This window comes from Callorhinus ursinus, unplaced genomic scaffold, assembly GCF_003265705.2.
Source record: "Callorhinus ursinus isolate GAN/ISIS: 27379988/994484 unplaced genomic scaffold, GSC_fseal_2.0 scaffold23, whole genome shotgun sequence".
NCBI lineage: Eukaryota > Metazoa > Chordata > Mammalia > Carnivora > Otariidae > Callorhinus > Callorhinus ursinus.
Window position 1 is genome coordinate 13,963,227 of NW_027397085.1, and position 25,476 is coordinate 13,988,702.

Below are 25,476 nucleotides of genomic sequence, written 5' to 3' on the forward strand. Positions count from 1 at the left end.
CTGCCAAGAAAAGATGGAGCTATTATGTTACCCAGTTCAGGGAAAGTGATTTCATGTTTTTATTTTTAAATGCTGAATTTTTAAGCCCTGTTACATGACCTTTGCTTTATTGGCACGAGAGTATGGAAGGCTTGCAGGGTGAGGGGGGGAGTCCAGGGTATCAAATTTTTCCTCTTACCATAATTCTAAACCATCTTCCAGAAGATAAACATGTGGAGGCTGGGAAACATCTGTACTCAGTTGAATAACTGGGAGCAGGAAAGGGTACAGGTTCTTGCTGTCTGCTCCTAATCCCTATGGGAAGTATAAATAAAACTTAACATAAGACACTCTAAGATCCCACCCCCACCAAAAAAATAACCTATCATATAAAAAGGTCCTAAAACAAACTTATAAAAAATAAATCAATGAGATTTTCTGGGATGGTCCTAACTACAGCACTTCTAAAACAAGGTTAGTTCTGTTTACAACTGAACAGCAAGTAGCAAAAAAATACCATTCAATTGCCTAATGGTAATAAAACCATATACACCAAGGCTATAAACATCTGTTCGTTTTAAGAGATTCCACATATAATTTCTCTTCTCTACTTAAGAAGTACTAACACTGCTATATTAAATTCTATAAATCATCTCTAAATGAACCCAATCAAAATGTTCATCAGTAAAATAACTGTATCACAGTACATTCATATTCCAGAATACTGAGCAGCCAATGAAAAAGGATTAGGCATGGAATGAAAACAACCTCAAAAATAATTACTAACTGGATTTAAAGGGCGCAAAGTGTGTGTATAACAATTGCACAAGGTCCAAGAATTTTTTAAAATATCTACCTATATGCATATGAGATATATGCATAAAAATGTTTCTAGGGAGCATATAGAAAAAATTAACACTAATTAAATATGGGAACGGGAAAAGGATGCTGGAAGAGGGTAAAAGAGGAGATTCTGTCTTTGGTTTTGTAAGCTTTTTTTTTTTTTAAATGAACAATTTTTGCTCGTATTACTGACCCAGGAACACAAAGATGGAGGAAGAAGAGGGGGTTTTATCTCAAGTTCTAATTTGCCTAGTAACTGTCTTACAGAGGTTGACTCAGGGAAGCACACTAAGTCTAAGTGCTCTACAAGAAAATGAAATGGATAAAAAGTCAATTTCTGATCCATAATAATCTCTGTAATCTGATAAACACAGAAAGGAAACCAATAAAGTATCAAACACCTCCCTTATTTAGGAAATAATTCAAATATCAATACAGTTTATAATAAATTACAGTGCAACAAATTCTACATGTATTTATGTTATACTGAGTTCCATCTTTATTAGTGGGGCAGCTACCTCAGTGGAAATACATAAAGTTTAATCCTTTAAAAAGGTTGACCCTTTCTGTAACTAAAAATCAGTTGAAAGACCTCATTAAAGATGTTTTTAAAGAAAGAGAATTATTAAAATGTCACAATTAACAAAGTAGTATACTGGATTTTAAAATTTACTTTAATTTTAGTCTCTACAATTCAATCTTTAATAGAACAACACAAAGAACATTAAGATAAACCAGTCAAGTTCATTTTTATTATCAAGTAGACTTAAAATTTCCTAGAAAGCTTAGAATCCATCTACTTACTTAGCACACATCCAATAAGCACAAGATGCTAGCTTTAGACATATCAAAGTAAGCAACTGCTAAACATGTAAGACTCTCTCGGGTCAAAGCCTGAAGACATTCACCTTTGTAGTCTAATGGCCTGAAGAATGTGTCCAATCCCAGATAGTCAGTTTTAAATAAATTTGAACATTCTCTTGACCCACAGTTATAAACTACAAAACACTGTCTGCAACACTACGAAATAATCACAAGAGGACACTGTCTACAATACTACAAAAGCTCAAAAGTAAATTCAACAGTTATTAAAATTATCAGAAATGCTTCAAGGGGCAGAAATCATACTATACTATAATTACATAAGACAAAAGGGAAAATGAGGTGAAGGATGCTCTGTACTATCTTTGCAACAGCCTGTGAATTTATACTTATTATTTTTTTTTAGGTTAAGGGGGAAAAAAAAAGAATACCCCCTAAATATTGGCATTCCCCAGGGTATTGTTTTTGACTGCCTTCTCCTGTGCCATCTGCATGCTGAAAATGTCCAAATCTGTTACCTCCAACCCTCAATCTCTGAACTCCAAACACAGTGAATAGCTACAGGACATCATCATCCAGAAGCCAGCTCAAACTCTTAAATGGACCACTGAACCAACTCACTGTCTTCCTAAAATTGGTTCCTCTCCCTGCATTTCCAAACTCAAGTGACCTGAACCACTATCTACTTAGTGCTAAATGCTATCTCAACCACCTCCTGGTTCCTCTTCTTACTCACCCAACATCTAAACAATCCTTCATTCTGTCTAACATTTTTCAAATCTTCTCCCTTCTTTCTATAGTTTTTACTTCAGATATACATCATCTCCTTCATGGTTAACAGAAAGTCTGCAACTACTTTCCTTGACCTTAGTTTTACTCCATTCCAAACCCTGCCCCCACTGGCACCCTGATTACCTTTTTATGTCTACGGCCATACCATTCTGAATGCACCCGATCTCATCTGATTACCTTTCTAAAATAAAAATAACACTCCTTGCTCCAAACTTCAGGAGATGTTCTTTTGGTCTTCCTGACCCTAAACCCAAGCTCTGTACTATGTTCCAGCTACACCAAACAACTCAGCATTAGCAATATTATGTGAACATCTGGAGAAAGCTGACAGATTTAATGCATGCAGAACCACTGCAAGAAGCTAGGAGGATGTGCCTTCAAGACCTATAACCATAAGTACAAAGACAGCATAAGAAAAAATAAAAGCTGGAAAGACAAGTGGTAACTGACTTAGCAAATTTGGAAAACCAAGGAAAACCAAAGCTTGAAGCCAGCAGTAAAGTAATGGCAAGAAGCAGCCTGATTTACATTACAGAAATACCAAAAAACTCAAAAACTGGTAGTGCCAGGTACTTCGGCTTGGGAAGGGGAAGGTTAAAGGTCAGGTATGAAAACTAAGAGGGCCTCCACAAAGTGTTCACAAATCTTGATGCCAAGATTTCATGCAAGTCCACAAACAAACCACTGGCCCTGTTCAATCCTCTGAAAAGGTAAAGCAAATGCTCTCAAGACAATGAGAGAGGGAGACACCAGGTAATCAAAAGGAGCGATACTATATGAAAACAGGGAGCTGTAAACATGCAAGAGACAGGGAACTGGAAAATTTTTTTTACTGAGGGAAGACCTCAAAAAATGTGGATCATCCCCTACAAAACAACCCAGGTAGATTATATCCTAGAGGAAAAAGTCACAATTAGTAAGTTTCCCATACATTTTCAACCCTCACAATCAGCTTTTCAGTGCCCTAAATTTATACAGACAAAACACTGATGATTCTCAAAGCTGGGTGATAGTTACCTAAGGACTGATTGATTATACTGTTCTTCCTTTTTCTGTATACGCTTCAAATTTTTCACAGGTTAAAAAAAAATAATAATAACAAAAGCAAGTGGTCAAGGATCAAAGGATGATCTCTTTAGTCAGAGACTACTAGCCTGGGTTCCCAGAATGTAAAAAATGAAATGAAAACAAAAACATACAAATACACTAATGTTTCCCTGTTGTTTGAAAAGCTCAAGGATGGCAGTGTTATCTACAAAATGCAACTGAACAATAACCCTTAGTATAATCTCATATGACTGAAAAACACATTTTAAGCTACAGTCTCAATTTTAATATTAAACGTTGTAGGCCTTCTTCAAGAAGGGTGGATGACCACTTGGCTGGAACCCTGCACCTTTGGCCTAAACAGAAACACAGGGTACAGAACAGTCATGATTAAAGGAAAAGGCCCTACAATATACTCTGTAAACATTCCCTGCAGGTTACTCTGGCTTCCTAACACTTCCTGAGGTGACACTGCCTAAGGAAACAAGAGACGCTGTTTTTTTTCACACCTCGGTCACAAAACTCTCAAACTGAACCTGAAAACACATTCTGGCAGAGATATAATGCAAAAAATGTGGGATCACTCTTGGTTCTGTTACTTATGAGAGCAGTAACCATATCCTAGCCTTTGTAGCCTCCTCTGTAAAAGGGACATAATCGTCACAGAAGATCACAAGAATTAAATGGTAGATAAGAAGAGATGCTACATGAGACAGTTATTAAAAAGAAAGTGCTTTAAAAAAATTTTTGTATCACTATTCATCTATCTGAAACTGCCTTATGTAGGACTTTATAACTGTAAAACTCATCCACAAATATTCAAAAAAACTGTTAGGGTGCCTGAGAAAGGTTTTTTAAAAACCCCAATTTTTTTATGAACAATGAATCATGGAACACTGCACCAAAAACTAATGATGTAATATATGGTGATTAACATAACAATAAAAAAATTTAAAAAAAAACCTAATTTTTAACTTACTAGAAAATTGTCAAGTAGTAACTATTAACTTAGAGATCTCCCCATTGGAAAATCTATCATGCTTTGGGGCAAGGCCAATAAAAATCACTCGAGCACATGTGGATCCAGATATTCTCAGACTTGGCATTAAGCTCTTCCCTCTCTATCCTCTCACCATCAGAATATAATTCAGTATACCCGTTCAAATGACACCTACACAGTCCGCTTCACTCTGAAATTTTATGTTTTTCTCTACCCTCTGCACAACCCCGACACCTCAAAGTCAAGATGTCCCAAATCATATTCACTCTTTCCTTCAGAAGTAAGTCATCTGTTTCCCTACCTTCCCAATTGATGAAAGGGAAATTTTTTATTTTAAATCACAAAAAAGGAGTGAAAATGGAGAGTAAATTTATGCAAAAAAGCCCTCAATACCAAGGAAAGTGCATGGAAAGTACAATGGACTGCACAAATCATGAGTCTATCCCCACGGGAGACCGCTACATCCATGAAAGAAAACGTCTTTAAAACCATGAGAGACTCTTAACTATAGATAACAAACTTCAGGATGCTGAAGGGGATGGGGTAACTGGGTGATGGGCATTTAGGAGGGCACGTGATGTCACGAGCCCTGGGTGTTATACGCAACTGATGAATTACTGAACACTACATCTGAAACTAATGATGTACTATATGTTGGCTAACTGAATTTAAATTAAAAAAAAAAGTAGAGAGTATTTTCCAGATGTAATAAAAAGTCCAAAGTCAACACACAGTAGTTTTTAAAACGGTTTAGATCACACATGAAAAAGACATAAAGTAAGAGGCCTTTTACTACATTAAAATAAACCACAGGCAAACAATAAATAATTTTTAAAAAGAAAAGAAAAAAAGCCAAAAACCCTAGAATCTTAAATACAGAGAACTGGTGGTTGCCAGAGGGGAGGTGAGTAAGAAGACTGGTGAAATATAAAAAATGGATTAAGAGGCACAAACTTCCATTCAAAAAAAAAAATAGGTCCCAGAGATGAGAAGTAGACCATAGGGAATATAGTCAGTAATACTGTAATCAAAGTGTACAGTGACAGGTGTTAACAACCCTTACTGTGTGAGCACTGGATATGTACAGGACTGGCCAACCACTATGTTGTACACCTGAAACTAACACTGCATGTTAATTAGACTTCCAAAGAAACTGGGAAGTAACTTACCTGAACAAGATGAATAAGGGTTGTCAGAATAGCACATCTCAACATATTGTGCTCTTCACTCTGCTTCCAAAGAAGAGGCAAATACTGTACCAGACATCCTACATATGGTCGTATCTATCACAACAGAAGTAGGGAAGCAAAAGAACTGTATTAGGAAAGAAGGCAATTTCCTTCAAGAAACAATGACACAACACTATTAAGTCCCAGGCAGGAAATACTTAATATTTACTAAATGAAATGTATTATGCATATATCTTTTTAAAGATAAATCAGATATTACACAAAGACATACAGCTCTATGGTAAATATTTTTAAAGAATAAATATAAAAATCATACACGAAAAGGGTAGTAAAAAAATATGTAGAATTTCTTGCCCCTTAGGATACAACGGAGGCTACAGAAAGACAAGAAGTTAAATGTTTGCCCAAATATTTCAGGGAAATAAAATTGAAAAAAATATTATGAGACTATTAGTATCACCTTACTTTCAAATTTTGACTCATACTATTATTTATTGAGCACTTAATCTTGCTAAGTTCTATCTTAAAGATCACTCCAATTAGCTTATAAAAGCAGGACAATTAGTATGTGAAACCACAGGTTTCAAACGACCTGACTCATTCATACTTAACTAAAAACAGTATATAACAGCATATTCTACTGACACAGAAAATAAAATGATTTTGGTTTTGATATTCAAGTGAGAACCCTTTCAAGGAAGGGCACAAAGGGAGTATATGCTATTAATTATAGATAAGGTAGGAATTAAAACCCCTCCCCCTCCCCCTGCTTGTGTTCCCTCTCTCGCTGGTCTCTCTCTGTCAAATAAATAAAATCTTTAAAAAAAATTAAAAATTTAAATTAAAAAATTAAAAAAAAAGGAGAAGTCTAATATTTTGGGGTGAAGTGCCATGAGACTTGAAACTAAAATTCAAATGGTTTAACAACAATTTGTATATGCACATAGATTAAAAAAAGAGCAATACAGTAAAATGTTAGTAACTGATAAAACTAGATGAACGATATATAGGTATTATTTACTGCTGAAATATGTCAATGAAAATATACGTAGAAAAAAAATATTGCCTATACATAATTCTGAAAATGGTTATATTCTATGGCTTTTTAGGGTAGGCGAGTATCAACTATTTGCTCAACATCTAATAAAACACTTGGAATTAAGAACATTATCTAGACATCAGGCTATAAAAGAAACTAAACTATCAGCTTAATAGAAATGAGATGAAAAGTACACTACATGCACTCATCTTTCAGCACCTCCACTCAAAAAGAAAACAAAACAGAATGCAGGGGAATACTATGAGAAGTAGAGTCTTATTAGGTATCCACTTTCCTTTGTTGACATGTTACTGAAAATGTGAAAATCAAGTTATGTGAGAGCCTAACAAATGTTTTAACAAGAGTTCCATCCAAAGGGGATTTTAAAAAAGGAAGTACCCAATGATACCTCATGTTTTAGATCTAATTTTCACAGAATATTTAATATTTCACACAGGCCCTTTAATTTTGTCCTTTTCTTCAGAAATATGTAAGTTTAAAGAATGTCTGCCTGACACCCAAACCTGATGATTACCTATTTTTTCTATGTATTTATGGGATCGCTGCTACGGAATAATTTAATTTTAAGTTTTCAGCTACTTTTTCAAAGAGCAGAGAAAATGTAATTTTTAAGTCATTGCACCTGAATAGTATTAAGATGGCAACTTCACTGAAACTTCACAATTAAACCATTATGTGTCATCTCACTGTTGTAAGATGGCTCAAACTATTCTTTATTGACGAAAATGAAATTTAGCACACAAAAGATAGATCAATGATATATAAATGAGGGAGCTGTTCAAAGGTTAACATAGGAAAGCTCAACAATCAGACTACTGAAAACACTTTTCATAATCACTTCCTACCCGGGTTCTGAAAACAGGAACTACTACTGGATAACTCTGTCTCATTAGTTACTGATGACAGAGTCACCTGAGTTGCTGACGCTATCTGTGTTCTGAAAGGCAAATATGCATAAAAGGACAAAAGCACTTCCACATTTACTAAGCAGGAGGAATTTCAACCTGGGGTAAAAAGATTAAGAGAGCTGGGAAGATGTAGGTAAGAAAATTCATTACCACAAAAAGAGATCTTTAATAAATTTCCATTAGCCAGATGATATCTAAAAGATTATAAAAAATGGCTAACCCTTGTTTCTAAAATCAATTTTTTAAATGAACAATTTATTGCATTTGTATAATGATCTAAAAGCATACTGCACATTTATAATAATTTCATACTTATGAAACCTTGTGAGTTTGGTGATTTCAAAATCATCTTTATTATTCTATACACAATGACACAAAGTTAAAGACCTTACCGAAACTAAATAGCAGAGACAGGCACTTGAAATGAGTTTTAGAGCTTCCATTAACTATCTGTGTGATCAAAATCTCTCCATATTCTTTAGAAGCCAATACCAAAATGAAATAATGTAACTAATGTAACAAGAATCCCAGGTGCTAAGAAAATTGTAAGATAATACACTCGGATCTGTATCTGCTGCAAGTGATTAACAGAGACGCAAAACTTCTGGAGTTGCATGGTGACTGTATCGGTAACACCACTAAGATGTATGTACTTTAACAAATTCCTTAAAAATCTCAAATTATTTGAGATAATAAATTCCAATTCTCACCCAAAGGTTTCTGTGAGGATTAAATGAGAAATATATGCAAATGACTTAGCACAGACATTTTTAACTTGTCCTTATCCAGTAACTGACAGCAGTTCTCATCAGTTGCTTTAGAATTGAAAAACAAGCTCAAGGTATCAGAATTCACTAAAAGATCCAGGAACACACTTCAAATCTGTAGATATGAACTCAGTTATCCTTCCCTTGTATCTCAGAGATTTACTTCAGTACTTTTCAAACAAGGATATGCACTGGTGAACTAGGATATGAGAAATTACTAGGATAATTAGGGGGAAGATTCTTGGATTATCAATTTTTCACACAATTAGGAGACAGAGAAGCTGAATAATTTAACAGTTTAATAGTAATATACCCGTTGAAAACTTTACATAATCTTTTTTTATATTAAACTAAACATGTACATAATGTAGACCAAACTGTAAAACATATTTAATTTTGAAGGTGAAAATAATTGACCTCTGAGAATATTTGCATCTGCTGACACACGTGTGGCTATGTCCTCAAACACAATGAATTTCAAGAAGTTTTATTAAGTATAAACTACATTTACTAAGAGATATAAAATTCTGCATTATAAACACTTTTATATTACTGATCCCATTTTTAAATTTTAGATTTTAACTTTCCAAGTCATTTTTTGAAAACTCAAGTACACATCAATATAACTGATCACAACCATATAGGTTATAAGCATTTTAATGCATATTTAACTTTTAAACAATGTACATAAAGCAAAAACATTAATGCATTCCACACACACTCTACTCACCTCTCTGACACTTATTTTAATGTTTTACAACAAATTTACCTGTATGTTGACTCTTTCAATCACACAAGAAAGGACATGCAAAACATGCATCTTTGTGTCACATTCTGTAACTTGCTGCAGTAGCTGAAAAAGTAGTGTGAACATGGTTTCCAAATACTGCAGGGAAACAGAAATAAAAGGGGGGGTCAGAACAGAAACAGAGATATCTTCACAAACAGAATTAAGAAAATTAAATCATAATCTCAAAGCAATAAAAGGCAATCAACCAAAACCTCAGCATTACCTAAAGAACTTCAAATTGTTCAAGTTGCCAATATTTAGGACGGTGATTCTTTTTTCTTTATTATTGCTCAATGGGTCCATTTTAGAATTTAATTCATCCACAAACATAATAATGTTTTCAGAGGAAAATTGTGTCTACACTGTGTTTACACTTTATACCGCTAACTAAACTGCTAACAGCGTCTCTCTTGTCTTTGCCCTTCCATATATGCCTGTTGCAAATCAGAATGTTCTGTTTTGCAAATTCTACTCATTAAAGCAAAAAGGAGTATCAATAACTATACTCACATACCAGCTCTCTGATGTGGCCCTTAACATATGCTGCATGGAGGTATCAACTTCTGTACAGATATGTTACTCAAAGAATGACACAATATTATTAGGAATTAGAAAACAAGTATCCCATGTCTGGCTATTAACTCTTTCCTATGTTACAAAATTACAGTAGGAATTAACAAATCACAGGATGCCAGATACTTACATAAAACAAACATCTGACCTTTCAGATAGTTTACTTACTTTTAGGAAGATTTTGAAAACATATTTATTTCATCCAAAAATACCTAATAATTCTTTTACTAATGAAAAACCTGGCTCTATAAGTTTCTCCATGTATGACCTACACAAGAAGTACAGATAGACATTTTATCATATTAACTTTCTTCTTGCCCAGTCTTTTTTTTTTTTTTTTTGTGAGAGAGAGAGAGAGAGAGAGAGAGAGAGAGAAGAGAAGCAGAGGGAGAGAGAATCTTAAGCAGGCTCTACGCCCAGCGCGGAGGCCGACTCCAGGCTTGATCTCACCACCCTGAGATCACGACTGGGGTGGAAACCAAAAGTTGGATGCTTAACCGACTAAGCCACCCAGAGGCCCCTGCACAGTCTTCTTAAGAATCAATACTATCAGGGCACCTGAGTGACTGACAACAAACAAACAGATGAGGATAACCTAAGGAGTAAAAGTAACAGACACAGATAAAATGAAACTAAATGTTTTATAATTGCGAAAAAGAAAAAAAGTTTATCAACTCCAAAACAGTTATAAGATAGCTAAACAAAAATAAGCAGAATAAAAATAAAGCTATGAGTCAAAGTTACCAATACAATTACTTCCAAAATAATCCAACATACTTTTAAATTTGGCTTTAATCAATAACAGATACATATAATTTCAGTTATAAAATAACACTTAATATTCAAAGGACATAAGCAGAAATTGTTATTAATCTTAAAAATAAATATTCTTACCGGTAAAAACTGATCTGTTCTAAATTCAAAATCATCCACAGGTAAAGAGTAGTTAAGGAATAGTGAGAATATATGAGATATATCCAAATAAAATATGTCTAAAAACCAAATAAATAAGCCATTCAAAAACTACATTTTAAACTAACAAATTTTATAAAAAACTAATAATTTAAATGTGTTGCTAAAATTCTTCACAATGCAAAACAAAAAAACAAAAAAAATAAAATTCTTCACAATGAAGTATTTTTTTAAAAAAAGATTTTATTTATGTGAGAGAAAGCACAAGTAGGGGGAGGGGCAGAGGGAGAGGGAGACAAATAGACTCCCCGCTGAGCAGGGAACCCAATGCGGGGCTCCATCCCAGGACCTTGGGATCATGACCTGAGCTGAAGGCAGATGCTTAACTGACTGAGCCACCCAGGCACTCATGAAGTATATTTTTTTTAAGACTTTATTTTTAAGTAATCTCCACAGCCAACATGGGGCTCAAACTCACAACCCCAAGATCAAGAGTGGCATGCTCTTTACCAACTGAGTCAGCCAGGTGCCCCATCACAAAGAAGTATTTTTAAATTCTTTAAAGGATATTTAACTTCAGTGTTGTAGCTGTTTCAATACGGACCTAAAAAAAAAAGTACATTATTAGTTTTTAATAATTCTAGAGCTACTAAATATCATTAATAGCAAATGGCCAAAGAATTTATTCCAAGTCACTTTCTTTACTCTTTTTGTTAATGTTTAAGCCACAGAGCAATTGTCATCTGGGAATAAAAGAATATTCCTCTTACTTTACAAGAAGAGTTGAAAAGAAAAAGTAAAAAGTCCCATCCTTCTCAGTTCCCCATAATTTATTTCAGGAGACTTTAATCCAGGGGGTGCTTCCAGGAAAAAAATAATTTGCCAGAAGTGTGTAGAGAGGGTGGGACTGAGAGAACAGTACGAAGGGGCTGCCACTGGGAAAGAGAAGGTTGAGATCAGACAGGACAGACAGGCAAAGGGGGTGCCGGTGAAGCTGGAAGATGTTCCGCGTGAAGAGTGAGGGAGGAGAAAAGCAGTAAGAGGAGGGAAGAGGAGGAGGAAGAACACACATTCCCATCTGCAACCTCCGTTACAGGAAATCCTTGAACTATCCAAAGATGTATTCCAAGATTTTCTAAATCCCAAAGTTCACAAATATATAAAGATTTGTACAAGCTCCTGACCTTCCCAAATCTTATTTTCTTCGTTTATTGGCATGTTCCCTGGGCAAATCACATCAGGACATCTTAATCTCCCCATTATTTTCTTTCAAGTGTTAACCTGTGATTTGGTCAGCTCAACTGGCACAGGCTACTATACCCAGAGTTCCCATGGAAAGTAACATGAACTCAAGCCATGACTAAAGTCTATATTCTACTCCGTAAACAATATACCCAAAACATTCTCATTTCCCAGCTAAGAGTCATTACTTTCTTAGATGCTACAACTTACTGTACCTGAAATAGCAACTGGCTTTTTTTCGGCAGCCATTTTTCAAAGAAACAGTTTTCACCATTTTACAGGAGCTTCTGAAGTTCTGAGAGGCTGATTAGGCATGTTCACCAAATGTTAAGCACTCTAGTGTCAAATCCAGAGATCCAAGAGCCTACAGTGCAGATGTTTTCTTGCCTGCCTTTACTTTTTATTCACTACCTCTAAAGGCAATATGAACATTTTCAGACTTTTAAATGATGTAACAAATTTGCTGATTGTCTAATACGTGCAAAGCACCATGCCAAGCGGTCTACCACGAAATGACCTAAAGAAAACAAGGTATACTTGTGTGATTAAAACTATTCAATAAGGAACTATTATCTCCCAGGCAATGTGTTGGATGCTGCAGAAAAAAGCTTTAAGAAAGATCTAGTCTTTGCCCTCAGAGAACTTACATTCTTGAAGGATAACAGACACCCAGATATTAAATAATTATCAACAAAAATGTCAAACTTGAAAAGCTTAAGAACAGGATAATTCCCTTGAGGACATGGACTGGCTGGTCATCTTTAAATTGTCGTCATTTACGGGTACCTGGGTGGCTCAGTCGTTGGTGTCTGTCTGCCTTCGGCTCAGGTCATGATCCCAGGGTCCTGGGATCGAGCCCCGCATCGGGGAGAGCCTGCTTCTCCCTCTCCCTCTGCCCCTCCCTCTGCTTGTGTTCCCTCTCTCGCTGTATCTCTGTCAAATAAATAAAATCTTTTAAAAAAATAAAAATAAGTAAAAAAATAAACTGTCAACATCTAGTACAGTGGGAGGCATACAGCCGGCACTGTGTAAATAATTAAATTCACAGACAACAGGACATAAAAGCTCCCAAAAAGAAAAATGGCAATCAAACTGCCAGCACTCTAACATTTAATTCTCTTGATTTTTTTTCCCACGAAAGGACCAAAGATGCACCTAACTCTTACCCCTGACATCTACACAAGTACAGGAACCAAAAGAGGCATCGGAATAAACACTAGCTGTGTTTTCCTACCTAACAAAGGGAAGTCAGTGTAGTATTAACATTGAGAGGAAGAGATGAAATGGTATGAGATGACTTGCCTGCACTCTAGTTTAACTCCAAAAACAGGAAGCCAAATTAGGAGGGAAAACAAAAAGCTCACAAAGTTTAAGAAAACAGAGGCACACTTAAAATATGACAAAAATAAGAACAAAATTAGCCATTCCTGAGCTATAAGAGAAAGAGGAAGTAATTACCACAGAGACAGTATGAATTTCACAGTGATTCATAAGTAATGGGGAAAAAGTCAAAACCCAAATTTATGGAATAAAGAGCTACAGAATGTGACAGAAGTAGAAGAGATCTTACAATTCCTAGGACACTAATTGTTCAGTAAATACTTGCTAGTGAATGCAAGAAAAGAAAACAAAGTATTCTAAACATGACTTTTCATAGACTAAATCCCTCTGAAGGAGAATTAAATCCCAAGTATCCAGAAATGGATCCAGACTGCGTGAACTCAGCCTACAAGTCTATCCTAACTCCCGCTGAAGTCTCAGAAAACTCCTGAAAATTTAACAAGCTAATTCCTTTACTGGGGCAAAGAAGTACCATCAAAGTATAAGAAACATTGGAGGGACGCAAGAAAGCATGAGAACAAAGGAGAAATGAAAGAGAAGACACCAGAGGTCAGCCCTACTGCCAAAGAGGATTGCTGTAAAAGAAAAAATAATCAGATACTTACATGCCCTGCTTCAGTAACAATGACCCTTGGAAGAACTGTCAAAATGACTAATCTGAATTTCACACCTGAACTAGCTCAATGCCTCACCGCTTCCACAGTCTGCCCGTACAGTAAAGGCCATCCACACACTAATACAGCCTGGTGCAGGGGCCAGAAAGAAATGGCAGTGTCTCAGGGACTGAAGACCACCAGGAAAATGTAAATAAAGTTAAGAGGAAAGAATAAAGTAATATGCTAAAGAGAAACAGTATAATGACTTCATAACATAACTATTTAAGAGAGCCCTCCCCATTCCTGGATTCTCTTTATCCCAATCTCCCAATTCTTTCAATAAACATTATTTAAGGCTTGACTCCATGCTAGGCATAATGGATGCTAACATAAGAAATATTACCCTACACATTTGTACTATTACTACTTGCTACCAGTATGCTAATTTTTTTGCTCTCCTCCACCATAAAGTCAAGATCATTCTATTATACTATTTGATGTATTTCTCCTGAAATACATGTGTAAAGTAAGTTTCCTGAAAGGATAAAAATCATGTTCAATTTATTCATCTCCTTTTAAGAAAAAAAATTCTAAAGCTCATTTTACTTTAAAAAATTGAGATATAACTGACACATAACATTGTATTAGTTTCAGGTTAAAGCTCATTTTCATATATTCTAAACACCAGACATACCAGTGTAAACCTAAAACTGACTACAGGAAACTTACTCAAGTTTCCTTTCTTCTGGTTTAAGAGTGGCCTAATAATTTGATGTCTCAAACACAGATTTTTGTTGATATTTCCTTTGGAAATTATATTTACTGAATGTAACTGAAAATTCATTCTGTGAAGACACAGACTACCCCCCGAGTTTAAAATCTATAGCAGTGTTTCTGAGACAAAAATAATGGACAAACAAAAAAACAAAATCAAAATGGTAAGACAGAATGAGTGGCAGAAATGGGAGGTCCATGAAAGGCGCAAGAATGGAAAAAATTTCAATGCACCCTTAAAATACGTCTGCCCAATCCCAGCTGTACCTCCCACTGTACACTCAGGGTTTGCTGCAGTTCTGTACATGCCACTAAAAGTCTGTTCTTAACACCATTAACTGCCTTTCCAACTTGAAAATTCGCTGTTTCTACAGTGGTAGTCAGCCTGCCCATAAAAATGTCCACTTCTTTGCTTGAGAGACAACCCCATCACCTTACTTCCAAACTATAAATCTTCCGGTTGCACCAAAATTCACATTACATACAGCCTTTTATAAGGGTGTAAGAGTATGCCAATGCTAATTTTTTAGTAGCGTACTGCTCATGGTATTGAAGGCTGCATAAATAACTGAAGTTAAACTTGCAAAAAAAAATTTGTAATTTCCAAAATTTAAAGACATAACTGGCTCAAAGGCCTTAAAAATCAAAAAGCCTAGTATACTAATCAAAATATTCTGGTTAGTAATCATCTGGGGTAGTACAAAAAGAAGGTTCTCCTCACCTAAAATTGAGTCACTCTAATTCACTATAGTGAATAGCACTACAGTAATAGCATAATGTATACCAGTGTTGTCCTTATAAAAAAATAACAAAAATGGAACCACAGTTCCTATCACATTCCAAAATAAATTCTAGATAAAGAACCAAGGGTAAAGAAATGGATTAAACAACGAACAAAAAGAACAAAACAGAAATCTGATTGCACTAAAATTAAAAACCTTTGCTCAATAAAAACACAACAGAATGAGAGTGGAAAGATAGAGATTCAACTGCATTTGGAAGGCTTTACTTCTTAAATATTTGAAATATGTATGGAAATTACAAAGAAAATATGGACACTGGGAAGTGAGGATATAGGTGCTTGTTATGTTAGTCACTGAATTTTTCCTTTTCTTTGATATAATTCTTTTTTTTTTTTTAAGACTATATTTATTTGACAGAGAGAGACACAGCGAGAGAGGGAACACAAGCAGGGGGAGTGGGAGAGGGAGAAGCAGGCTTCCCACTGAGCATGGAGCCCAATGTGGGGCTCAATCTCAGGACCCTGGGATCATAACCTGAGCCAAAGGCAGATGCTTAACAGCTGAACCACCCAGGCGTCCCTGGTCTCTGTATTCTAAGATTTATGGGGCCCTATACTATCTGAAGAAGCTGCTTTCTCCAGTTGCTGCACTATTTCTACTCTGTCATAGCCAGTCTTAAAATTAATATGGCCATAAGATCTGGAAGCCACAAAGACAACCACAGTTGCTCAAGATTAAATCTATCCCAACTCCGAAACAGCAATACTCAAGCAAGAGAATAGAGATTCTGAAAGCCAGAGAACATTCTGATCCATCAATATCTATCTACCTACCTATCCACACATGCACATGTACATGTATGTATATATGTATGTTTGTACCACGCTGTCTACGTATGTATGTGTATAAAGTATCTTCTGTCATTAGCCAGCATTTCTCACAAGTTGAAATAAAAGTAGTATATCCTATATATATCAAAAGGCTAAAGTGTGCAACATTAACTTGGTACCTTACTAAACAGTCTTTTGTTTGTCTGTTTACTTTAAAGCTGAGTTTTTTTCTTCTGATGTAGTGTTCCATGATTCATTGTTTGCATATAACACCCAGTGCTCCATGCAGTACATGCTCTCCTTAATACCCATCACCAGGCTAACCCATGCCCCCAACCCCCTCCCCTCTAGAACCCTCAGTTTTGTTTCTCAGAGTCCACAGTCTCTCATGGTTCGTCTCCCCCTCCGATTCCCCCTCTTCATTTTTCCCTTCCTACTATTTTTTTTTTTAACATAAAACGTATTATTTGTTTCAGAGGTACAGGTCTGTAATTCATCAGTCTCACACAATTCACAGCGCTCACCACAGCACATACCCTCCCCCAATGTCTATCACCCAGCCACCCATCCCTCCCACCCCCCACCACTCCAGCAACCCTCAGTTTGTTTCCTGAGATTAAGAATTCTTCATATCAGTGAGATCATATGATACATGTCTTTCTCTGATTGACTTATTTTGCTTAGTATAATACTCTCTAGTACCATCCACATCGTTGCAAATGGCAAGATTTTGGTTTTTTGATGGCTGCACATATTCCACTGTATATATATACCACATCTTCTTTATTCATTCATCTGTCGATGGACATCCTGGCTCTTTCCATAGTTTGGTTATTGTGGACATTGCTGTGATAAACAATGGGGTGCACATACCCCTTAGGATCACTACGTTTGTATCTGTGGGGTAAATACCCAGTAGTGCAGCCTGCTGGGTCATATGGTAGCTCTATTTTCAACTTTTTGAGGAACCTCCATACTGTTTTCCAGAGTGGCTGCAACAGCTTGCATTCCCACCAACAGTCTTACTTAACACAGTCTTAAGAAGTTAATAACAAAATAATGGTGGCAGGATAAAACAACTGTAGAAGATGTAAAAATGAGAGGAAATCACCAGAAGATATACAGGAAAAGGGCAAGAGCTGAATCTACAGCAGCATTTCCTCTAAGTATATCTCTTGGATATTACTTTATTGTCATCTTGGATAGTCACCATGCAGATGTTCATTTTAAAGGTTCTGATCAGTCCTCAAGTAAAGAGGACTACTGGAATATTTAGCCCAGTGTTTTCCAAATTACCTGTCCATGAAACCCTTTTGCTCCAGTAATACTTGCTCATATATGATTAATGATCCACTTTTAAAGTACAGAACTAAATAGCTCATTTTTCTCTTTATTTCTCTCTGAATTGATTCATTAAAAATGAGTACAAGATCCAAAAAATTTCTCTCATTTCCCAAAGAAAACTTAGCTGAAATTTAATCCTTTTGTAACACTTCCATAAAACATTTAATGTCTTCTCTCTGATACCTCTGAAAGAAGAGTAAATATGTTTCCAAATGAGAACAAAAATTTAAAACTTGTATTTTATTTTAAAGCTATTACAAATGTAAACTCAATCCAGCAAATAATAATCTCAGAAACAGCTAGGCTTTATTAATAAACTTCTAAGAATTTAAACATGGTAAAATAAAACTGGATTCCCTTATAACTACCCATGTTTAAAATATTTAATAATTACAGCATGGTATTTAGAGTAAATTCTCAATTATTTACACAAAGTAGGTAATGCTTAAATAAAAAATCCAAAGATCAGTTCTATTTGCCTTTGGACTATATTGAGCTTCTACACTAGGTTTACCTTTCTAATTATGTTTTCCTTCACTGAATATTAAAAGTAGTTTATGTTATCGTGGTACACATGTGAAAACGAGAAAAGTATGGCCCAAGCCTTTGCCGAAAAACAGGGTTATCGGATGCGTTCAAAAATTTTTTAAAAGGAGTATACCAAGAAATGATTAAACAAGAAATTAGCTTAATTCGGGGGGGGTGAGAAATCACTTAATTTTATGTAAAAATAATTTGAAACTCAGGAAAAGACAACTAGACTCAATCTTTCCAAGACTATGCTGGAATCAGATCTAAGCCCAGGACAAAGAAAATGTATAGTAAGTCATGAATATATTCACTCGAGCATAAAATAAAGCACCCCGGGGGGGGGGGGGGGGAGACTATTCTACACAACGGGGAACTTCTTAAAAAACAAACAAATAAAAAGAACTCTTAAAGTAACTGACCTAAATATTACAGCAGCAAACATACTTCTTTTAAGGGAATAAAGCAACAAAGAAGCCATTATCAAGTTTTCAGTAACAAAAAAAAAAAAATCAAGAATAATGTATCAACACTCTAAATAAAAAGTCTGAAAGGAAACAATTCTAAAAGCAAAGCTAAAAAAAACACAAATACACTCCGAAAAACCCTCCAAAAATGAGAGACAAAGAATCAACAACAGTAAGGATGAAAGTGATTATGGCATAACCCCAAATGTGAGAACATAAAATCTATCCTGAATTAAGGAAAAAAAACAAGTAGGCTACAAAAGGATCTTAAAACAGTGTCTTCTTTTATTCTCACTAAAAAATTATAAATTTTAGAAAGGTAGAGTTTACTTAATTTTTTTCACTGATTACTGATGGGAAGGACAAATAGTAATCAACGGACTTCCTTCCTTCGAATCAAACTGCTCACACCAAGGAACAGCTACAACAGTGAAAGGCCACCAACGTTTTGAAGATATAAAAACCATGTCTGAATTTGAAGTTTAACATAGGTTAAACTCATTAAAAAAAAAAGTCTTAAAACACTGAAGGAACATACCACTAAGTCTTGATCTTGAAGCAAATTACAAATTGCCTCATATAACATGGGTCTTAAGTCAGACTTGAATTTCACAGAAATCCACTGACCGATGAGCCAAATCACCCTGCGTCGCAATGGCTTATACCTGGATAAGGAAAAATCGTGAAATTTAAATGATAAATATTTTACAAAGCCTATTTCATTTATTTCATCATTTAAATTTTAAATATAGTAAAGAAGCAATCTGTATTTTTTATATAAAAGCATAAAAGCTACTTCTACACATACCACAGTATAAATACTAAGAATAAAAGTTCTGATCTACAAAAATTGAAAATTCATAGGCAGATATATTGCAAATCTAATTAAAGAACTGTAACATAAATATGTACATAAAAACAAGTCCATTTCTGTTCCTCAAGTAACCAAAAACAGTTAATCTGAAACGGCATAAGTAGCTAATGTCCCAAACCTAAGGCTCAAAAGGCCCTAAAAAAAGTAGTAATAAAGGAATTCCTGTATTCAATTTTCCAAATCCAATTCTGTTTATCTTACAAAGATTGTTTTCCAGAACACTATGAGAGATTTCTATATTTACATAAAATACTCAGTAAATAATAAATAATAAATAAAATACTCAGGTTTCTACATTGATTTTAGGCAAATTCTCTAATTTTTTAAGAAATGCCCCATTACAGAATGTGACTCATTATCAAAATAATGTTCTACTTTTTAAAAGCTGTAAAACATTTGCAGTAACATGTATACACATTTCTTTCTCTATGACCATCTTTGCTAAAGGCAATGAAGTTTCTTTAGGCAAGGAGAAAAACCATAAAGCTATAAACGACTATGTATAAGAATTCCACCCACAAAGTCTCTTCTTGATACTATATAAATTTTAGTAGTGAGATGATAACTGTTTCAGGGTATAAATGGAATAAGCTAATGAATATGCCACATATTTTAGGAAATTACATTATAACATGATTAAGCATAAAGAATTGCTCATTAAAGATGCAAAAAAATGTGTTTAAGTACTCCCTGCCCTCAAAAAGTTTATCTCACCTAAAATTATTAAAGAATGCAAAGTTATATAATAGGATTTCAGAAAAGGGATAGAAAAGAGTGGGTACGAAGAAATGGGATTTAAATGGCCTTTAAGATAAAACAGTATTTTGGGCAGAAAACTGAAAAAATACCATTTCAAGGAACAGGGACTGTTTAAACAAAGTCACAGAGGTGCAAGTAAACAAGACTTGTGTACACAGTGTAGTGGAGAACCCACAGAACTATCAGTTCTGAACCGAGATCTCTGAGATTGCTACACTCAACATTCCACTCCAGATAAAGAGAAGGAAACTCAGAAAGGTCAAATCTTAAATTCACTTAGATCACAGTCACTTCTAAAATTAGAGGATAGTTTGTTCTTCAAAATGTGCTCCCTGGGGCGCCTGGGTGGCTCAGTTGGTTAAGCGACTGCCTTCGGCTCAGGTCATGATCCTGGAGTCCCGGGATCGAGTCCCACACCGGGCTCCCTGCTCAGCAGGGAGTCTGCTTCTCCCTCTGACCCTCTTCCCTCTCGTGCTCTCTCTCATTCTCTCCTCTCAAATAAATAAACAAAATCTTAAAAAAAAAAAATGTGCTCCCTGGACCAGCAGCATCATCTCCTGGAAGCATGATGAAATCACACAGTCTGACCCAGACCTTAACACATAACCTAAATCAGAACGTGTATCTTAACAAGATTGCCAAGAGATTCATATGCACATTAAACTTTGAGAAATACTGGTCTAGATCAGCTTGGTCCAGAAGAAACGTAATGCAAGCCAAATATGCAATTCTAAATCTGTTAGTACCCACATTAAAATAAATAAAAAGCAGGTGAAATTTTAACATTTTTATTTATCTCAGTAGATGCAAAATATTATCATTTCAACATGGAATCAATACATATCTTACATTCTTCAGTTTTTCGATTTAAATTTTAGTTAAAATTAAAGTCATTTCCTCAGTTGCACTAGGTACAATTCAAGCACTCAACAGCCATATAGAGCAGCTACTGTACTGGATAACACAGATCGAGAGTAAATAGCCTCCAGGGTTTAAGGACAGTCAAACCACAGTGTTCCCACTAAAGGCACATGTAGCTACCTAATGAAGGTCTTCTCTACATCAAAGGCTCTCTAGCTTACTTCTCGCAGAGTCACAGCCCATCTTACCACAGACTTTATAGGACATGGCAAATTCGCGGCCACTGAAAATATTCGCTGACTGAATGGGTAAATAGCTATTTACTAGCCAAAAATATTTTTTTCATTTCCTTTTTTTTTATTTCAAAGTTTTTATTTAAATTCTACTCAGTTAACATAGTGTAATATTGGTTTTGGAGGGGTCAAAATTACTTTTAAATCATCTCCAACTCTACAATTCCCCAGCTCTCCAGATTTATATAGAAGCCTTCTAATCATTCATTAACGCAGTCAAAAAAATGTTACCTGATCTATGACTACATGCTAGGCATTCTGATAGGCACCATATCTACAGAAATAAATCAACAGAAATGCACAATTCAAAACAAGAACAAAGTCTCTTGGAATTTTTAAGTCTCTAATCCTAAACTAAGAAAAAAATTATAAAAACTCTGAAAGACCTTTACCCTTCCGTTTCATCCGTTCAGTACCTAAAATTAGTGAAGTGCCTAAAAGTATATGAAACATGAGAATTCTAAACATCAGGTAGCTCTGTACTACTGAATGGGGCAACCCAATACAAGCCTAAAGTGCATCCAAATGCTTTCTGCCATGGTGTCTCTCCATCCTATCTACCCTCTCCCAGACTTGCAGTATGCTATGTGTGATCCCAAGGCATTCAGTCGGTCACCCTTCACAGCTACTATTTGTGTTTGACTACCTCTTATACCAGGCCTAGCCCCGGCTAAGTCTCCAACTGGCTTTCTTGTGTACACAATTTTTTTCTAGAATCCAGGTATCTCCATATTTCCCTTACCTTTGTATAAAATTTCCTCCTGCAAACTATCTTACCTAACATCAAATACTTCATACATGTTACAATTCACATTTGAAGTAAAAAAAATAACCAACTTTATTTTTCAACTCTAAGAGACACAAGTCTTATTCTACACTAGATATGACCAGCTAAGTCATACTATAACTTTTTAAAATTTTTAAGCAATTTTAATGCCTTCCTATCTTCATCACAAAATTAATAAGGTAAATTAAGTGTATTATTAACATAAAGTTTCATACTTGCCTATTATGAATGACTTGTAATTCTGGAAGAAGTTGGTTTTTAAACCACTGATCAAAATCAACACTGTCAAACAGCTCATAAGCCGCTAATCCAACAGCATTATACACTACAAAGAAGATTTGAGAAAAAAAATTTAAATTTCAGATGCTGGGCCCAATGTTAAGTGTCTTATATAAGAAACTAATCCTTAGGGACTACTTTAAAACATGTAAGTAATATGCTAATAAAGAGAAATTTACAATGTTAATCAAAGACATTATTTAAACAGACACTGTAGATTCGTTATTTTACTTTACACTTTTTCCTAAATACTCCTTAGTGCTTTCAAACAGAAAGCTACATTCATTTAAACATATTTGAGTCAAATTATAAAAATTATAAAATAACATCTGCTTCTAAATGGACACAATATTTTATGATCTGGTCTTTACCTACCTCTCTCCAGCCTCATCTCTCACCACAACCCTTTACACTCTATGTTCCAATTAAACCAAGCTACTCCCAGTTCAAAACTTAATTGTGCTTGCTCCTCTTCCCTTCAAATTTTTGTACATACTGCTCCCTCTGCGTGGAACTCTCTTCTCACATAGCCCCTCCCCTTGTTAACTCCCACTGATCCTGGTGTTCTCACATTATACTTCTTTAGGAGCCTTTCCCTACGCACACCCACACTACCTTGTGGTTTTCCAATGGACTACCTAATTGCCATCTACTTCAACATTAATCACTGGTACTATGCTATAACCAATTGTCTGCTTACTTAGCTATCTCCCCACCAGACAGTTCCTATATTTTAGGTATCCCTGTATCCCAATCTTCCAGCCTAACACCTGCCACAAAGCAGACATCCCAAACATTTATTACTGAAGAAGTAATATTTCTAAATCGGTTTAGTTTAACATACCAGCATCTTTGATTAATAGTGCATTCATATCTTCCACATTAGTGGGTCCTGAAAACATAAGTATCAGCAAAGGTAAATAAAACTAGTTTTTAAAGATATTTTATTTCAACTCAATTTACTAATTTATCATTTCAGTTTAGCATAATAAATTTCATGACATTAAATATACATATAGGTATAAAGGGAAAGTCTAGATTTTGTTATCATCACCATTAGAGAGCACAGGTACAAAATGTAAAGCCATATTACAATTTTAAAAATCATTATAACATATTTGAAAAATGTCACATCAAGCAATAATCCAAACAAATACATGCCACAGATTGCTAACTAGTGTATAATACCTTATACACCCGGATTTAAAAGAGAACACTTAAAAGAAAAAATAAAAAGATGTATCCCTCAAAAGAAAAACAAACCAACAAAAAAGAAAAAGCAAGGGCCATTCACACAAAAAGCTCTAAACATAATAAACAAACCAGGTCATGACAGTACATTAAAGGATGGGAACAAAAGAAAAAGTGCAGACAGAAAGTGAGAGCCATCATGTCAGGTGGAAACTTCTGAATAAAAAGTTGGCAGTCTCCTACCACTGTCCAGAAAGGAGAGTGTCATGGTTAAGCCATGAAAAATACAGTTTCCTTAGTAAGTCTATTTCTCTAGAATAGAAAGATTTCTAGCAAGTTTATCAAAGCATTCTTCTGCTGTGAATTTTTAAGCTCTCTACTTGAAGAAGCTGGAATAAGTACAGCCCTAAATAAGCCAACTGCGCCACAACTGGAAAGATAACTAAACTCTGAAACCACTGAAATCCTTACCACCACACAACTTATCAGAGTGTAACCTAAATAGCTTATCCACTTTTCTACAGTGGTTTAAAAAAATAATAATAAATAGAAGAAAATGGAAATGATGCTCTAAGCTCAAAAGGAAAAGTAACTGAAGCAGTACAAATATAACCAACTTTAAGAATCAGTAATCCTATATTAAGAAATTAGTAAATAACTGTAACTTAGAAATCAATCCATATGAAAATACAAGTAACACTAAAATTATCTTCACAGATGAACAAAGTAAACCTGACAGCTGTTTCCCTTGGTTTATAATTTAAGAACACGCTTTAGGTTTTTCAGAGAACAAAAGCCTGAAAAGTGAGCTGCCCGCTCACTACCACAAACAAGATCAGGTATCTCCTGCCCTGCAACAGAGGCTACTCTTGCTATTATTTTCTTATATCATCACCTGCTCAATCCCTGGTCCCTTACTATGTAATTTCTGCCCCAACATTTCAAATAATCCATTGTCCCAGAAGTTTCCCTGGCCTTCTGCCTCTTCCATCACTGGACACTTCTAATAATGTGCTCTTCTCCCCAGGATTCACTCCCATATTGTTCCTCACACCTCTGCAAGAATTTGTGACCTGGCTTTTCTGCAGGACCTTCATCTTTTCATATGCCTGAAGGTGAAAATCTTGGGTTCTCTCCTTGAAGTTGCTTTTGTCTCCCAAGGCCCTTTACACACACACTCTAAAAGTAAAACTCTATCTCCAACCACTACTACTAACAGCCTCCCTGTCATTAAGACCCAAGTTCAGGATCATGTCCGTCACTCTCCCTTGCCTAGCACAGTCAGTCAGTCACCAAAAGTCAATCAACAAACAGCTACTGAGAGTACCAGACACTGGAAATAATGTGTGAACAAAACAGATGTGATCACTGCCCCTCTTCCTGGATTTTACAATATAGCAGAAAAGTCAGAAATGATAAATTCAGTTGATATTACTGATGCACAATCTGCAATTAGCAATCAAGTATCAGAAAGTTCACACCATCATTCTCTCTCTTAAATTCATTATCTTCTTTCCATTCCCACTGCCACCATCCTGAGCCTAACATTTGTCATTTTGAGCTTTTCTCCCACTACTTTCACAACACACTCCAGGTAGACCACTTCTCCACGCAATATACCTGACGGCCTACTATTTTGCTTATGCTGCTAGTATGCTTATGAGAGCAAAATCCAACTATCACGTTCAATGCCTATCTCAAGGCCGCCTTTGTCAGTTGCCCATTCTTGTTCTCTACCCTGAAAGCTAACCCTTCAGAAAAGAACACATTCAGGTCTTCCTCAGATTCTCATCTATTACATGGTGTAGGAAAAAATGCATTGCACATAGGAAGCAGGCACTCAAAACTATTTTAACTGAACATGAATTCATAAAGTATCATAAA

At 35.4% G+C, this 25,476-nt stretch overlaps 1 protein-coding gene across 1 annotated transcript in view; it reads right to left on the minus strand.

The window, feature by feature from the left end:
• IPO11 (importin 11) overlaps positions 1 to 25,476 on the minus strand; it is a 194,692-nt gene that overhangs the window by 100,516 nt on the left and 68,700 nt on the right. Inside the window, exons 14-21 of the mRNA XM_025892346.2 lie at positions 23,246 to 23,293; positions 22,342 to 22,447; positions 19,087 to 19,213; positions 11,254 to 11,287; positions 10,666 to 10,706; positions 9,178 to 9,294; positions 5,653 to 5,766; positions 179 to 294 (exon numbers count right to left, since the gene is read on the minus strand). Coding sequence (XP_025748131.1) covers positions 179 to 294; positions 5,653 to 5,766; positions 9,178 to 9,294; positions 10,666 to 10,706; positions 11,254 to 11,287; positions 19,087 to 19,213; positions 22,342 to 22,447; positions 23,246 to 23,293 — 703 coding nt within the window. The remainder of the gene's footprint in view (positions 1 to 178; positions 295 to 5,652; positions 5,767 to 9,177; positions 9,295 to 10,665; positions 10,707 to 11,253; positions 11,288 to 19,086; positions 19,214 to 22,341; positions 22,448 to 23,245; positions 23,294 to 25,476) is intronic.